Source organism: Halteromyces radiatus, assembly GCF_025201355.1.
Source record: "Halteromyces radiatus strain CBS 162.75 chromosome Unknown BX664scaffold_5, whole genome shotgun sequence".
Lineage (NCBI taxonomy): Eukaryota > Fungi > Mucoromycota > Mucoromycetes > Mucorales > Cunninghamellaceae > Halteromyces > Halteromyces radiatus.
This window is the reverse complement of record NW_026251691.1, coordinates 291,726-305,058: the sequence shown is the minus strand read 5'-3', so window position 1 is coordinate 305,058 and position 13,333 is coordinate 291,726. Positions and strand designations below refer to the sequence as shown.

The 13,333-nt window shown below is 32.7% G+C and overlaps 5 protein-coding genes and 1 non-coding gene across 6 annotated transcripts; 4 read left to right on the top strand and 2 right to left on the bottom strand.

Annotated features, from left to right (window-relative positions):
- Nucleotides 1-137: 137 nt before the first annotated feature.
- On the top strand, nt 138-210 carry BX664DRAFT_t90. Its single transcript has one exon. It is a non-coding gene; the product is annotated as a tRNA-Trp (tRNA).
- Nucleotides 211-849: 639 nt separating this feature from the next.
- Nucleotides 850-3,576, top strand: BX664DRAFT_334898 (major facilitator superfamily domain-containing protein). Its single transcript, XM_051545792.1, has 8 exons — nt 850-1,157; nt 1,232-1,245; nt 1,355-1,450; nt 1,523-1,695; nt 1,782-1,848; nt 1,929-2,043; nt 2,112-2,258; nt 2,319-3,576. The coding sequence occupies exons 1-8, from the start codon at nt 928-930 to the stop codon at nt 3,517-3,519; spliced, it is 2,043 nt and encodes a 680-aa protein (XP_051398755.1). The 5' UTR covers nt 850-927; the 3' UTR covers nt 3,520-3,576.
- A 151-nt stretch (nt 3,577-3,727) lies between these two features.
- Nucleotides 3,728-4,717, top strand: BX664DRAFT_334897 (Rrp15p-domain-containing protein). Its single transcript, XM_051545791.1, has 4 exons — nt 3,728-3,901; nt 3,978-4,247; nt 4,301-4,411; nt 4,498-4,717. Exons 1-4 carry the CDS (start codon nt 3,802-3,804, stop codon nt 4,557-4,559), a joined length of 543 nt encoding a protein of 180 aa, XP_051398754.1. The 5' UTR covers nt 3,728-3,801; the 3' UTR covers nt 4,560-4,717.
- Nucleotides 4,718-4,865: 148 nt separating this feature from the next.
- On the top strand, nt 4,866-6,339 carry BX664DRAFT_350515 (Clp protease; the record flags this gene model as incomplete). The annotated part of the gene is made up of 6 exons (XM_051547629.1): nt 4,866-4,919; nt 5,074-5,160; nt 5,220-5,291; nt 5,474-5,608; nt 5,838-5,910; nt 6,053-6,339. 6 exons carry the CDS (start codon nt 4,866-4,868, stop codon nt 6,337-6,339), a joined length of 708 nt encoding a protein of 235 aa, XP_051398753.1.
- Nucleotides 6,340-6,383: 44 nt separating this feature from the next.
- BX664DRAFT_150258 (uncharacterized protein) lies at nt 6,384-7,389 on the bottom strand. The gene is made up of 3 exons (XM_051539892.1): nt 7,226-7,389; nt 6,896-7,076; nt 6,384-6,827 (listed from the first exon to the last, which is right to left on the bottom strand). Coding segments are annotated over exons 1-3 (417 nt in total). The 5' UTR covers nt 7,227-7,389; the 3' UTR covers nt 6,384-6,592.
- BX664DRAFT_281728 (cation-transporting ATPase) lies at nt 7,353-12,284 on the bottom strand. The gene is made up of 14 exons (XM_051541536.1): nt 12,230-12,284; nt 11,880-12,141; nt 11,481-11,767; nt 11,072-11,370; nt 10,875-10,981; nt 10,365-10,800; nt 10,176-10,296; nt 9,650-10,103; nt 9,121-9,558; nt 8,565-9,021; nt 8,146-8,479; nt 7,965-8,073; nt 7,733-7,876; nt 7,353-7,678 (listed from the first exon to the last, which is right to left on the bottom strand). Coding segments are annotated over exons 1-14 (3,576 nt in total). The 5' UTR covers nt 12,232-12,284; the 3' UTR covers nt 7,353-7,552.
- Nucleotides 12,285-13,333: the final 1,049 nt, after the last annotated feature.

The following is a 13,333-nucleotide window of genomic DNA, read 5'->3' as shown; positions in this document are numbered from 1 at the left end:
GTTCTTGATATTTATTTATACAATGACACAAATCATCACATTGTTATCTCTTGTTTTTGATACCTTTTTTATCAAAAAATGCTCGCAAAAATGACCATCATTTTCGATAGATTTCTAAAAAATCGATTTCAAGCGCTGGGGGGATAGCACAATTGGCAGTGCGTCAGATTCCAGATCTGAAGGTTGGGAGTTCGAGTCTCTCTTCCCTCACAGCTCTTTATTTTTCATCTTTTTGATGATCTTTTTTTTTTTTTTTTTGCTCCTGTTATGATTTTTTTTTTGTACTTTGAGTGGATGATTGATTTATAGTGTTATAATTTTTTTTGGGGGATACAGGTCTTATTTCATTGAGCAATCAACTACATTTGTTTCAATTTCAAAGTCAGTCTTTTTTTTTTTTTTTTGTCTTTTGTTTTTGACATTGTTATCTTGATAAATTTCATCATCATTACTGTATTCAGTCATTTTCGGTTTTCACCTATCCATCATTGTGGAAATCCTTTCTTATTTTTTATTGTAATTATGATTCAATTAGAATGAAAAAGAAAATCCCAGTGATGAAAAACCCAAAGTTGTCAGAGTGATCATCTATCATATACATCTCCGCCTGAATGATAATGAACAAGAAGGGTGAAATAAAGCGCATAATTTAATGATCAATATGAAATAATCATGAAAATGGATAGTTTTAAAAAAAAATTGGTTTAATTCTATAGTTGATAATATATATATATATATTTTTCGTGTTTCCCAAATAAAAATGAGTGGTGAAAATTTGTTTGAAGAAATTTTTATAAATATTATCTATTTTATTTATTTTAAACTTTCTTCGCCGCTCTCTTTTTTTTTTTTTTTTTTTCTTTTCTTTTCTTCCCCCCATACCTTTCACTTTTTCTGTTTTATTCACATAGATTTATTTGTACTTTTATGACAACGGTATTACTTCCAAAGCAACATTTTGGTATCAACAACAATATGGAAGAAACCGAGATACCCACAGCTTCCATTAATTCAGATGACCACATACGCCATTCCGATGAAACTTTTGATGATGTTGAACAACCCATGTTACCATCAACTTCTTTTTCACCGAGTAATATTATTCTTGGTAACTCATTGATTTTGAAAATCCTTTATTTGACTTTATCTTTGGCTGGGTAAAATATATCTTTTATTTATAAAAAATTGGAATTGACTTGTTTTATTATTTATTATTTTCTTTACTTGGTAGGTTACAATTTACCTGTAAGTAATAATATATAAAAATAGAAAGGAAATGAATCTACATTTATATTAACTTTTTTTTTTTTTTTTTTTTTTTTTTTTTTTTTTGTTCTTCTTCTATACATTACAGGGAGTGTGGAAATGGCATATGGAACACCTTATCTACTTTCACTTGGCTTATCAAAATCACACATGTCATTAGTCTGGATAGCTGGACCTCTATCTGGTAAAGATCCTATAATATTGGTGAATATTGGTCTCATATTCTTTTTTTTTTTTTTTTTTTTTTTTGTAATAGGTTTAGTGATGCAACCAATTGTTGGTGCTTTTTCTGACAAATGTACATCAAAATGGGGTCGACGTAGACCATTTCTATTGATTGGAAGTATTATGGTGGTGATTAGCTTGGTGGTCATTGGTTGGACAAGGGAAATCACAGAATTTTTTGTTAGTAGTGATGAAATAGCCTCGGTAATGATTTGTTTCCACATGTTGGTAGATGTATCGACTTATATTCCATATTTTTTTTTTCTTTCTCTCTCTTTTTTTTTTTTCAGTTCAAGAAACTGTCTATTGGTATTGCTATCACGGCTATCTATATTTTGGATTTTAGTATCAATTGTGGTTAGGTATCTCCCGATTTTTATTTTTATTTGATGAATGATATCTTTTGTTACTTATTTTTATTATTACTTTTTGGTTAGTGCAAGCATCTTGTCGTGCTTTGATAGTTGATTCTTTACCACCATCTCAACAAGAAAAAGGAACTGCATGGGCTGGACGGATGGTTGGTTTGGGCAATGTTATTGGATATTTCATGTATGTCAAACAGAAATAGATATTTCTACGAATGTCATTTTATTCATTTATAATATTTATTTATATAGGGGTTATGTTGATTTGGTCAAGATATTTCCTTTCTTTGGAAATACACAACTCAAGGTTTTATGCGTGTTTGCGTCTATTGTACTACTTTTATGTGATGCTATCACTTGTTATACTGTAAAAGAGAAGGTGTTATCCAAGGAACAAGAGTAAGTTAGCAATTTATCATCATCATTAATTATATGAGTTGATCTTTTTATATGTTTTAGATTGGAGGGTAAAATATCACATTTCAAGACATTTACGGATATTGCTTCCAACCTTTGGTATTTACCTTTGACTGTTCGACGAATCTGTAATGTACAATTCTTTGCTTGGATTGGATGGTTTCCTTTTTTATTTTACTCTACCACATGGGTTGCGGAAATCTATGACAGGACAGCCTTACAACATCAACCATCAAATGAAAATGGGTCAGTAGACACAGTGGGTCAAGCAACGCGAGCAGGTTCTTTAGCATTTTTGGTATATTCCATGGTATCACTCTCTGCATCCTTTTTTATACCTCTTTTGGTGACGTCTTCTTATAACAACGACGATGATGGAACTAGTCATGGATTTACAGTTAGGGGAAAACACTTTACAATCTCACCATCCAAATATATACGTTATTTACAATGCGTTTCACTTCCTCGAATGTGGACAATTAGTCATTTTATATTTTGTTTCGCCATGTTCAGTACGGTTCTTGTATCAGATGTGGTTGCGGCGTCTCTTGTTATTGGAATATGTGGTATCAGCTGGGCAGTGACCATGTGGGCTCCTTTCTCACTATTGGGTGAATATATAGCGCAATGCGAACAAATGCAACAACAAGATAACAATCAACAACATAGAAACGATCATCAATACAATCCACTTGGGATGCAACAACAGGAAGAAGCTTGGGCATCAAGGATCAATTTGGCTACTGGTAGCGCTGGAATGGGATTATCTGGTAATCTCTATCACTTGGTGGAAGAAGGGAATCCTTTGTTGGACCGGGATGACTACATACCTCTACAACCTTATAACAAGCACGATGAAGATGGGGATCGTTTGAATATACCACGACAAGAAGGTCAGGAAAATCATGTTTTATCTATAGGAATACCGTCAGCATCATTATCTTCATCGTCATCCTCAACTTCATCTTTATCTTCACTCTCTCACCATCAACAATCAACACAAAATGACTTATCAACCATTCCATCAGCTGGGATTATATTGGGCATCCATAACATGTATATAGTGTTACCACAATTTCTAGTGACATTTTTTAGTAGTTTGTTATTCCACTTTTTGGAGAAAAAACCGACCGACATTGGTGATGGTGTTCCTTCTGATACGATAGGTGTAGTCTTACGATTTGGTGCTGTGATGGCTGCTATAGCGGGATTCCTTAGTTTAAAGTTGGGTAGATCAAAATAGTATATGGGTATTATTATCTTTTTGAAATAAATCAATTGTATACTACGTGGTTGAGTACTTCCTTTTTTTTTTTATGCGTATTATATAGGATAGAACAGGAATTCAAACTCAAAAGTGGCTTGTTACCAATCCAGGATTTCTATTTTTCCCCATTTCAATCTCTGTTCTTTTTTTTTTTTTTTTTTTTTCTATTTTATATCATTCATTATGGCAAAAAAGATTGTAGAAAAAAAACCGACAATTAAACTCGCAAAGAAGAAGGATCCAGTAGAAGAAAGTGATATGGAAGATAGTGGTAGTGATATGGAAGCTGATGTGGAGTCATCGGATGATGATATGAATAACAGTAGCAGTGATGATATGGATCTCGATGATACTACTGGTAAGCAAGACATGGTTATATATATATATATATATAGTTTATCTCAGTTTTTTTTTTCATTTTATTTTATTGATAGAGCAAACAAAGAAAAGTGGGTCAGCTACAGCATTCTCGGAAGCTATGACAAATATTCTCGGTAGTACATTGACAGGTAGCGATCGAAAACAACCCATTCTAGCACGGTCCAAAGGAACAGAACGCAAATTGGAGGATGAAAAATTGGAATATAAGACTCGAAAGATGTTGGCGGCTGAAAAGAAAAAAAGAAAGGATCAAGGGCGTGTGATTCCTGATTATACCTCTTTTGAATATGAAAAACGATTACGCAAAGTATCAACTCGTGGTGGTAAGTTGTTGTATTGTGAAAAATAAAATCATATTGATCTTTTTTTTTTGTAGTGGTCAAATTATTCAATGCTATTCGTACTCAACAAAGAGTTACTCAAGAAGCAGTAGAACAAGCAACAGCAACAAGAGGCACACAAATTGCAAAAGAAAAGGCTAAAAATGGTAAGGAAACCTTTTTTTTTTTATATAGAAAAATAGAGAGAATGATGTTGATTCATATATATATATATATATATTTATTTTCTTAGTATCTACCATGTCAAAATCAAGTTTCTTGGATCTGTTGAAAACAGGAAATACCACTACATAGGGTAATCTTCATAATTGCCCTACATTGACAATATTATAGTTTGCAGACTCTTTCTTTTTTTTTTCTTTTTCTTTTTATTGTACCATATTCCATTCATTTCATTATTATCATTATTATTATTATTTTCAATAAATCATGGCATCCATTCTCATCAAAAAGTGTTGTCAATTCGGACGTTTAAATAATACTAATTTGGGATTACCAGGTGACGATGAAGATGCTATTTCCTCCCCAATAGCAGAAAAGTTTCAGCTTGCGTTTTTGTTCTTTTCTCTCATCATTCATATTTTTTTTTATACTTCCATCATGTTATCTAATCTATTGAAACGAACATTGAATTTTTCATACAACTCAAAAAGGGTAAATGAATTAGATTTTCTAGTTATTATTGAACCAACAAAAAAAAAAAAAAAGGAGAACGTGTTGCCCTGACAGTTATTGAAATGATCTGAATATGTTATTATTATTTTGGTGGGATATACATTGAACTCTTTCTTATTTTATATATGGATAGTTGTTTTATACTCGACCTGACATAACCATGGGTTGGACAGATATTCCTCAAGCACAGAATCTCATTCCTTTTGTAGTAGAACAAACGGTAATATGCTTAAAAAAAAGAAGAAGCATGAATTTTTTTTATTTATACTACTCATTTAGGGACGTGGCGAACGTTCATATGACATCTTCTCTAGACTATTGAAAGAACGCATTATCTGTTTGAATGGCCACGTAAGTCGTATGACCAAAAAAAAGGAGGATTACCGGTTTCGGATGATAGTATATTTGTTTTTTGTTTTCATGATGGGGTAACCCATTTTAACTTGTCTCCACAACAAAAATACTTCTTTTATGCATTATATGTGTGTGAATATCAAAAGGAAATCAACAAACTCAATTTTTCTTATCTATAGGTATCGGACGGTATGGCCTCAGTTATTGTTGCTCAATTATTGTTTTTGGAGGCTGAAAATCCAGAGAAACCTATTCATTTATATATCAATTCTCCTGGAGGCAGTGTTACTGCTGGTATGGCTATCTATGATACGGTAAAAAATAAAAATAAAAAAAAAAAAATGGAAAGCGAACCTTATCTAATATGATGATCTTTTTTTTTTTTCTCTTGATGACCTCCTTCTTTCTCTCTATCCTTCTCTAAACCTATATAGATGCAGGTAATTAAAAAAAAAAAATAAAGACATGTATTCACATGTTGAGATAGAAAAAAAAAAAAGAATATGTACTAACCAACCCTTTCTATTGATGAAAATCCCAAAGTATATCCAATCCCCCGTGTCTACCTTGTGCCATGGACAAGCGTGTTCCATGGGATCACTTTTACTGGCAGCAGGTAACCTTAATGAAAAAGAAAATCAACAATAGAACATGTGTGTGTGTGTGAGGTTTTTTTTTTTTTTTTTTTTTTTTTTTTTTTTTTTTTTTTTTTTTTTTGCTTATGTTACTGATGTTATCTTTTATGTATGACCAAATAGGCGAACCTGGGAAACGATTTGCTTTACCTAATGCATCAGTGATGATTCATCAACCATCTGGGGGTGCGGCTGGCCAAGCCTCTGATATTGCTATCCATGCTCGGGAAATCTTACGGGTACGTGAACGATTGAATAGAATTTATCAACAACATACAGGTATCAGAGATTTGGAAACGATTGAAAAAATGATGGAACGGGATTATTTTATGACCGCGGATGAAGCCAAGAATTTTGGTTTGATAGATCAAGTGTTAGAAAAACGAATTTTGAAAAAACAAGATGAATAAACATTTTTTTTTGATCCTATTGTTTTTACTTTTTATGATGTTATTTCTTTTTTTTTTTTAAAAAAAAAAAACGAATTGATTTAGATTGATTTACCGTTTTTACTTTTTTTTTTTCCCACAGGACATCCCATTTTTATCTAAATGGTGATCGTCCAACCAACTAGAATGTGATATCCATTTTTCTTGTACTCCATTCTTTTTCTTATTGAAAAATTCTTTATTGGATAAAAAGTAAAGGTTTTTCAGACTAGATTCATAAATCATAATAATCATACAAGAGAGGTAGATGACTGTACAAAGAATAAATTACAGATAACAAAATAGATAAATAAATATATAAAGATAATTGATGGAGATCATGATTATGATATGGGATGTTCGATAATGAGAATAATGAGAATGAAAATGATGATGATTTTTTTGATAACGATGTTGATATGACTTCAGTACATGATTTCATGCTTTGTTTTTTTACTTTTGTTAATGATCTAAAAAAAAAGGATGATCCAAATTAGTCCTACTTTTCTTGATGATCATTTTTTTTTTTTTTTTTTACCTGCTAATGAAGTAATATATGGATTCTTTTTTTTTTTTTTTTGTTGTTGATGATGAATGAAGAAAGAAAGGATCAAGCACAATCAGGACACCAACTTGTTTCAAAATATCTTCGATGAACAAGACAATAATTCTTGCCACGAGCATGATCATGCTGAGGAGTCTCTTTTTTATTAGGGACACTATTTGACGGCATCATTAAAAGTATGAAGAGAAAAAAAAAAAAAGGAAAAAAGTAAAAGGGGTATTTAAAGTCATGGTCGGGGGATATGCACATTTCAAAAGAGTGACACATGGACTGTGCTCTAGTTCCCATTTTTTTTTTTTTTACTTTGGTTGGGAATGAAGGACGTTTTTGCCCGCTATCTCCATCATCTAATACTTATAAAGTATCTTGTACCACGACCCGTGATCCCTTTTCATCGATATGATTTCTTTTTTCTTTTTTTTTTTTTTTTGTTGACCATTTCAATCCGAATCCAAAGAGTTAAATTTCGACAAATGCTGTGCAATATGTATATATATAAAATCTTCTTTTTTTTTTCTTTTTTTTATTGGTGTAAATGTATAGAATCAAATGTAATCATCATAAAGAATCAAAAATCTAGAATCAAAAGTATAAATATAACTATAATATATAACAATTCCTATTCTATCACTATTTCCGGCCTCTTGTAGCTATGGCCTTTGCACGATTGTCAGCAAATAAACTTTTACTAACAATTTCAATCAAGTAGGAAATACCAAAGTCAAGTACCATACAAAGAGTCAATTTATCACGGAACTAAATAATCATTGAGTTAGTAATACGCTCAAATATATTATCAAAAGAACTTACTGCACTAGGGAATGGGACTAAATTGATTTGTTCGTTCACTTCAGGGAAAAGCTCTGTAGCACCCGCAATAGCAATACCACCCACACTCATCAAGCCGTAGTACAATGTCTTGTTATCTTGAATTCTTTCTCTAAATGGATGGCCCTACAACCAAAAATAACATTGAAGATGAGTAAACAAAACTCTGTTCATCAGCTGATTCTTCTTTTTTTTTTTTCCTATTTTAACTTACTTGGTAATTGATAGCAAACGTTGACACCTGCATCGCAAGTTGAATCAAATAAACACCACTATTCAATAAACTGGCTTCAAATTCCCCTTCTAAATCAACTTCTTTTGGACTTATATATATAAAATAATAATAATAAAATGAGTTCAACCTATATATATACTAAGAAGATCCATTCACTTACGGTTCATAAAATTTAGCAAGATTGTTGATATATACCAAGGCAGCAATATGGACAGCAAATTGACCAAGGACAGAGATAATAATATAAGGGTTGAAGATATTGGGTTGAGGTCGTTCTTTAGACAATCGTTCAATAGGTTTGCCACGAGAGATACACAAGAAACATACAGCCATCAAAACACCAGAAATTGTCATTTGGGTGTCACTTTGCTTGATACCATCCAAATACAATACAGATAAACTGTAAGCTGAAATCAAACAATTCAATGCTAAAATCTTGTACATTTGAATGGTGGCCACAAGAGTACAACGTCCTTGACGAATGATGTTATTCACTATTAAATATATATATATTAATATATTAATATAAGAATGAAAAACCAAGCCTTTTTCTTTCTTTCTTTCTTTCTTTCTTTTTACCTGCAACTACATTTCGAAGTTTGGACGTGAAAGGTGCAGCAACGGAAGCATCACCAAATTTGATCGTAGGGGCTTCTTCCATATCCATATCTTCCAATAACTTGTTGGCCATTTTTTCCATCTTTTGTTTGCTTTCATGTTGACGACGTTGTTGAGGTGTCATGTTTTGTTCTAATTGAGCACGATTGGCAGCAAATTCAGGATACAAATGAGCAATTGCAGGAGGTGGAGGAGGTACTGGTGCGTTGAATCGAGCTGAGAGTTTCTTTTGTTGTTCGTACATGGCTTTCATTCTTTCAATACGATTACGTTCAGCGATCTTTTGCAAATCTTCAGGAGTTCCATCCAATAAAGCCACACCAATATGAGCTTGTTTCAATGCACCTACATCATTAGTACCATCACCAGCCATCAATGTTGTATAACCATGTTCTTTCAAACCAGTCAATAAATATTCCTAATTTAATCAAGAGTCCAAAAAAAAAAAAAAACATTTAGCCAAAAACCATTCTCCTTTTTTTTTTTTTTTTTTTTTTTTTTTTTTTTGAATACATACCTTTTGAGAGGGTGAAACACGAGCATAAACCCAAGTATGTTCCAATAAAATATCCATATTTGGTTTCTTCATAAAAAAGTTCATAGCAGACCCAGTCAAACAGATATCATACTTGTCCAATAAATCATTATCTAAAGGTTCATCAGGATTGACTTCAAGACGGAGTGATTCATCAACAGTATGGAATACCACAGTATTATCAGTATCATTGCCTTCTTCCTTATCCACAATAAGTACTTCCCGTTCCACAATAGCAACATCACGAGCAACAGCACAAGCAGTCAATGGATTATCTCCAGTAATCATAACGCAACGATGAGAAGATTCATTCAATTCCTTGATACAAGCAATGGCATCTTCTTTCAAAGGACAGGTAAAAACAATGAAGCCAGCAAAAATGAGATGGGATTCCACATCTTCGCGTTCAAGATTATTGATCTATATCAAACCAAGTAAATAGTTAGCGTCATCGATCTTCATTATATATATATATATATATATATATATATTATCCCTTTGTGGTACTTACTTGATCAATATTCATTTCATCATCTAAAAACTTATAACCAAGAGCCAAGACCCGACTACCCTTACGAGTAAAGTGTCGATAAGTTTCAACATAATCAGCAGGAATATCCTTATACATAGTCTGGAGGGTCTCAGGAGCACCTTTGACAGCCACAAATGTTTTGGTTCTGGGGAAGTGAGATCGAGTCACGGAGGAGACAGTTGATTGTCGTTTCAAAGCAGATGAGAATTGGAAGCGACGACGAATATGTAAATTATCACGATGATTGCCTTTTGATGCTACAGTATCATGTTTGCCTAAGTGCCAATCCAATGCCTTCAATGTTTCCTTTTCCATAGGATCACCAACGATACCATCTTCCAATTCTACTAAAGCATGAGCAGTTGCAAGAACCCACTTGGTTGTTTCGTGTACTTCTGTAGCCGGGAAAAGATCAGTAGACTTTCCAGTAGTACTTTAAATATTAAAATAAAAGTCAGTCATACAATTTTCTTTCAATATAAATTAATATTCGTTTTTTACTTACGTCGCGGAAGAAACACCTTCGAACACTAAATCTTCACCAGTTAAGGTACCAGTCTTATCAAAACAGCAAATATCCACACGACCAGCAAATGGAATACGGAAGGGTTCAGTACAGAAGATGGCTAGAGATACAAGATAAAATAAAATAATAAATAAAAAAAATCTCCAAACATATTCAAAAAGAACTTACCGAATTTTGATAAAGCCACTAAACTACTGTTCACAGCCAAACTAAGTTCCATAGGCAATTCAGGAGGTACAACAGACGTAATGATCAAGATACAATCCAAAAGAAGTTTCGAACGTTTACGATCATTTTCAACACCCTTTGTCCAAACATACCAAGAAGCAGCAATAGCGAAGACCAATAAGAAGAGAATAAATAATAAGGCTTCAAAGTTATTGGCAGACACACGTTCAGTAGAGAAAATCATGGTTCGAACTAATTCACCTTGAGAGGTACCAAATCCACTACGAGCCACTACACAGATACAACCATTATCAGGAGCACAACCACTTTCAGGAGAAGTAACCTGAAGGATCTTAGTACCGCCATACAATACATTGAGTTTATCAGCACCAACCAAATCAAATTCATCTTCAGGATGTCGCAAAGCAACCGATTCCTTTTTAATACAATACATCAAAAAAAAAAAAGAATAAGAACCTGTTTCATCTGTTTACGTAGAAATGTACTTACCTTGAGTAAAGGAGTAGATTCACCAGATAACATCGCTTCATTGACAATGCAAGAACCTTCGGAGATAACCAGATCACAAGGAACACCTTCATCATCCTTTGTACGAACTATTATATGATTAAAACAAAAATGAAAATCAGTTCGTCATCACACACACACAGACAGATAAATATATAAATCCTTTTTTTTTCACTTACCAATAGACACAACATCACCGGGAAGTAGTTCATCTGTTTGTACCTGGATCCATTTCTTTTCACGTTTGACATAAATAGGATAAGGCTTTTGATTCATACCACGGAATTCACCAATAGTGCGGAGACGTTGGAATACCACGGTACCTTCAAATACCACAAGCATAAATAAGGTGAACAATGAGTAATACCAGTATTCATCCAGACACCAGAGACCGACACAAAAGATTTGGAAAACGAAAAAGGGAGCAACAGCATGTTCCTTGAATAATTCAGTGAATGTAGGCATTGGGATTTCAAATCTATATGAAAAAAAAAGTAATAAAATATATTAATAAGGTTTTGCTTTTTTTTTAATATTGTCACCACCATAAATCCATTCTTTTATTTTTTTTTTGTGTATTATCCTTACCTGTTTGTTCCATATGTTTCAGTAGCTTCCTTGATTCCTTTCTTGTCCAATCCCTTTGCATTTTGATAAAGTGCCACACGAGGATGAAGATCAGATGGATATAAGATCATACGGAATTGACGTTTATCCTCATCCCAAATATACTTCTTTTGTTGAAAAATAAACGAGATTTCTCCTTCAGGATGTAAAGATGTAGGTTCACCATGGTGTAAGTCACAAATAGTTCCAGTGCCTTGATAACGGTAGGGAGAAATCATGATCTTGGTAGCCTTCTTGACATTGGGTTCCTATAAAACATGAAAGAAAATGAATATGAATATATTCAATAAATGAATTTTTTTTTTTTTTTTTTTTTTTTTTTTTTTTTTTTTTTTTTTTTTTTTTTTTTTTTTTTTTTACCTTGAGACAAGTAATTTTCGCTTTGATAGAGATACTCCACTGACCAGACAAGAAGGTCAAACCATGGAGAACAAGGAGAGAAGTCAAAGTAACAAAAGTCCATTCTTCAGATCCTAAATAAACTTGATATTTGAAATAGTATATGTATAAAAAGATTGGATAGAGAATAGTAAATGGCCAAACATAAAGATGCCATATTCTAGGTAAAGGCACCAGTAAAGACGCCGAAGCAATCCTTGATGACTGGATGAGTGTTTGTGTCCTATAATATAATAATAATAAAACAACGATCAATTATTCACATTTTATTTTAATTCATTTTATTCCTCTTTTTATTGTAAATGACTTACATTGATCCACTTGGAGTGACAACACAAAAAATCCAACAAGTTTAAAGAAAACAAGAAGAAAGGGAAAAAATGGGGAAAAAAAATCTCATCCCTCTCCTTTCAAGCTTCCACGTCAGTATGGATAATTTTACAAAGTCCGCTGAAGTTTCCTACCAAACGCTTGACATAGTACATAGTGAACAATGGATTTTGATGTTGATGATTTAATCGTAGTAATAGTAATAGTAAAAGTTGTGATGCCTATTTTGGTTTGAAAATTGCTTATCGTCGATATATTTAACAGGTACGCCTAAAATACTACTACCCTGAGAGGATGAAGTGTAACCTATGATAGTACAGTAAAAGAGTAATCATCCCTAATAAAAAGAATATAGATTGAAAAATGAATAAAATTATTATTTTTCTGCTGTTAGTCTTACTAAACTGTTATCCAGTAATCCAAATGGTAGGTGCTTACCCAAAAAAAGGATAGAAGCTGGTCATACTCACTTGATCATAGGCATATTCTCATTTTATTTCCTCCATTGAAATTTTGCAAATAATATCCTTTGTATATGAATAAATACAGAATTACCTTACGTTTCCATCATCATCCATCATCAATCATCAATCATCAATCATCAATCATCCATCATCAATCATCCATCATCAATCATCAATCATCAATCATCAATCATCAATCATCAATCATCCATCATCAATCATCAATCATCAATCATCAATCATCAATCATCCATCATCAATCATCATCATCACCATCATCCATCCTCATCCATCATCATCACCATCATCCATCCTCATCATCATCATATCATCATCGTCGTCGTCGTCGTCATCATCATCATCACCGTCAGTATACGACAAGTTACCAAAAGTAAAAGCTACACTGTAATACTCATCTTTTTTTTTTTCTTGGGTTCTTTCAGCATGATGACCTTTTAAGGTCAAGTCCAAATCTATATTATTATATTTTGGTAGTTCTCACAAAAAAAAAAAAAAAAAAAAAAAGGTCATGGATACAGAAAGAAAGTGGATTGCAAGAGATCGATAAGCTTTTCGTTCATTGCTAGTAGGAATGATCTTCTATGAAGTCACATGTTTCGG